The sequence below is a fragment of the Epinephelus moara genome, chromosome 16 (assembly GCF_006386435.1).
Source record: "Epinephelus moara isolate mb chromosome 16, YSFRI_EMoa_1.0, whole genome shotgun sequence".
NCBI classification, from domain to species: Eukaryota; Metazoa; Chordata; class Actinopteri; order Perciformes; family Serranidae; genus Epinephelus; species Epinephelus moara.
In genome coordinates this window covers 46,760,828-46,763,220 of record NC_065521.1, presented here as the reverse complement: position 1 = coordinate 46,763,220, position 2,393 = coordinate 46,760,828, and the positions used below count along the sequence as shown (strand labels likewise).

General features: G+C 44.1%; 1 protein-coding gene across 2 annotated transcripts in view; it reads right to left on the bottom strand.

The window, feature by feature from the left end:
* hm13 (histocompatibility (minor) 13) overlaps positions 1–2,393 on the bottom strand; it is a 23,412-nt gene that overhangs the window by 17,677 nt on the left and 3,342 nt on the right. The window contains exon 2 of one of the 2 annotated variants that reach the window (XM_050064482.1): positions 34–69. The exons of the other annotated variant lie outside the window; for it this stretch is intronic. Within the exon in view, the coding sequence (XP_049920439.1) occupies positions 34–69 (36 nt within the window). The remainder of the gene's footprint in view (positions 1–33; positions 70–2,393) is intronic. 2 annotated transcript variants of the gene reach the window in all.

Here is a 2,393-nt window from a genome sequence, read left to right as displayed (position 1 = left end):
GTGTACGGTGTGATGCGTTTCCTGTGTACTCACTCTGAACCCAGAATCGTAATCATTTTCTCCAAGCTCCTACGGACACACACAGACAGACAGAGAGACAGACGGACAGAATGGATGGACAGACAGATGTGCACAGACAGACAGGGAGAGAGAGGGATCAGATCGGCAACAAAGAGGAGGACAGGAAGCAGCGGCCCAAAAATCAAATCAGTCCAACAGGAAACAATTTATTATTAAATTCTGACAGGATTTTAAGCGGATCTCATTATAAAGAATTCAAGATGGCTGACAGAGAGACAGAAGGACAGAAGAAGAAAAACAAGGAAAACATTCAACACAGTTCAAGAGCCAAAAAACCCAGTTACACCAGAGACAACACAAGAGAATACAGCAGAAACAACACCAAAAACAATAGCAGAAACAACAGCAGAGACAACTCCTCAGACAAAAGCAGAGACAACGGCAGAGACAACTCCTCAGACAACACCAAAAACAACAACAGAGACAACTCCTCAGACAACAACAAAAACAGCAGAGACAATACCTGAGACAAGATCAGACAACACCAGAGACAATACTTGAGACAACATCTCAGACAACACCTGAGACAACAGCAAAGACAACTCCAGAGACAATACCTGACAAAACACCAGAGACCACACCTGACACAACAGCAGAGACAACTGCAGAGACAATCGCAGAGACAACACGTGACACAATACCTGTGACTACAGCAGAGACAATACCTGACACAATACCTGAGACAACAGCAGAGACTCAGAGTTTATATCTACATATGAAGCAGGTCCTCTTCCACAGAGTCTGCCATGTTGTTTCTACAGTAGCCCAGAGCGGACAAACCAAACACTGGCTCCAGTTAGGGACATTCAGGTTTGTCACACAGGTAAAGTTTCAGTTGTGTAACCTCACAGCTCCATGCCACTGAATCCGACACACTGGACCTTTAACTGTTTGATATACAAGATGTTAGATATTAATGACTAAATATTTGAAACAGTATCAGACTGGAGGTGGAGCTGTTGGACTGAATATCAGACCTGATGATCTTCATCACTCAGTCTGTGTCTTCATTTCTACGACTGAACCACAGCTGTGATGATGGACGGGACAACAGCGCCACCTCCAGGGTGATATTAATTAAATAAGTTGACCTCAGGTGTCACAGCTAAAGAGCTGAGTTTCATTTTCCACCTTTCTGCTTGTAGCCTTAAGTGACCATCATCATCATCATCATCACCATCATCATCATCATCAACTAAACTAGCTGCGCTGCTGGTTCTCCTGATGCACTCAGCATCTGTATTAAACACATATCTGCTGCTGTGTGATCCTGACTAACTTGTCTTCACTCTGCAGTGCTGTCTGTCATCTGTGTGCACACTGATCAGGTTTAAACATGTGTTTTAAACTCGTCCTGAACAGACAGTACATTTACTGAGGTGTTGTTTTAAATCCATGACTTCCTGGAAGGGTCTGTGTTTGTGCCGCTGGGCGTCTCACAGCTGACTGACAGGACTTTACAGTGTTTCCTGTGGTGGAGCTCTGAGCTCTGTGAGGTTTTTACCTGAGACAAGAACGAGCGGCAGAAGATGAGAAGTGACAGTTTGTTAAGTTGTCAGAAGTTTAAAATGTTACATTTATAAAAGGCCGTCTGAACATCGACTCTACACTGTGACATGAGGAGATGTGTTGATATGTTGACAAGGACTCAGATCTGTGACTGAAGTCAAACTACTTCACCAAGTTATACTCCTGCGTCACACTGAGAGCTCCACTGTGTCAGATTCAGGAGGAGAAAACAGACCAGCTGATTTACAACAGGAAGAAAGACGTTTCATGTAAAAAGAAATCAGTTTTTCCAACAAGCCTGTCATGCAGCGGCTTCTGACTATGGTGGCCACAACATGAACATCTCTATCTGGAGTCAGTGTTTGGCTTGTCTGTTCTGTAGACGAGGACCTGCTCCCTGTGTAGATATAAACGTCTCATTCTGAGGGAACAAGAACACAACCATTCTGATTTTACATCACACCCTCACTGTGACCTCGTCACATGTCCACGTTTGGTCATTGACATATGACGTCCAAGGTACCCTGGGTGTGTTGGTTGTTGACGTTCTGGGACGCCGTGTTTCAAAATACACTTCTGTTTTCACAGGAAATGTACACTTTGCATACAGTCTCTTTCAAAATAAAAGCACTACGTCGATACAACACCGCCAACTGATGTTTTTCTTCCTTTAACAACACACACACACATGTGGTTACGTTTAGCCAACACACACATGTGGTCACGTTTAGCCAACACACACACGTGGTCACGTTTAGCCAACACACACACGTGGTCACGTTTAGCCAACACACACACGTGGT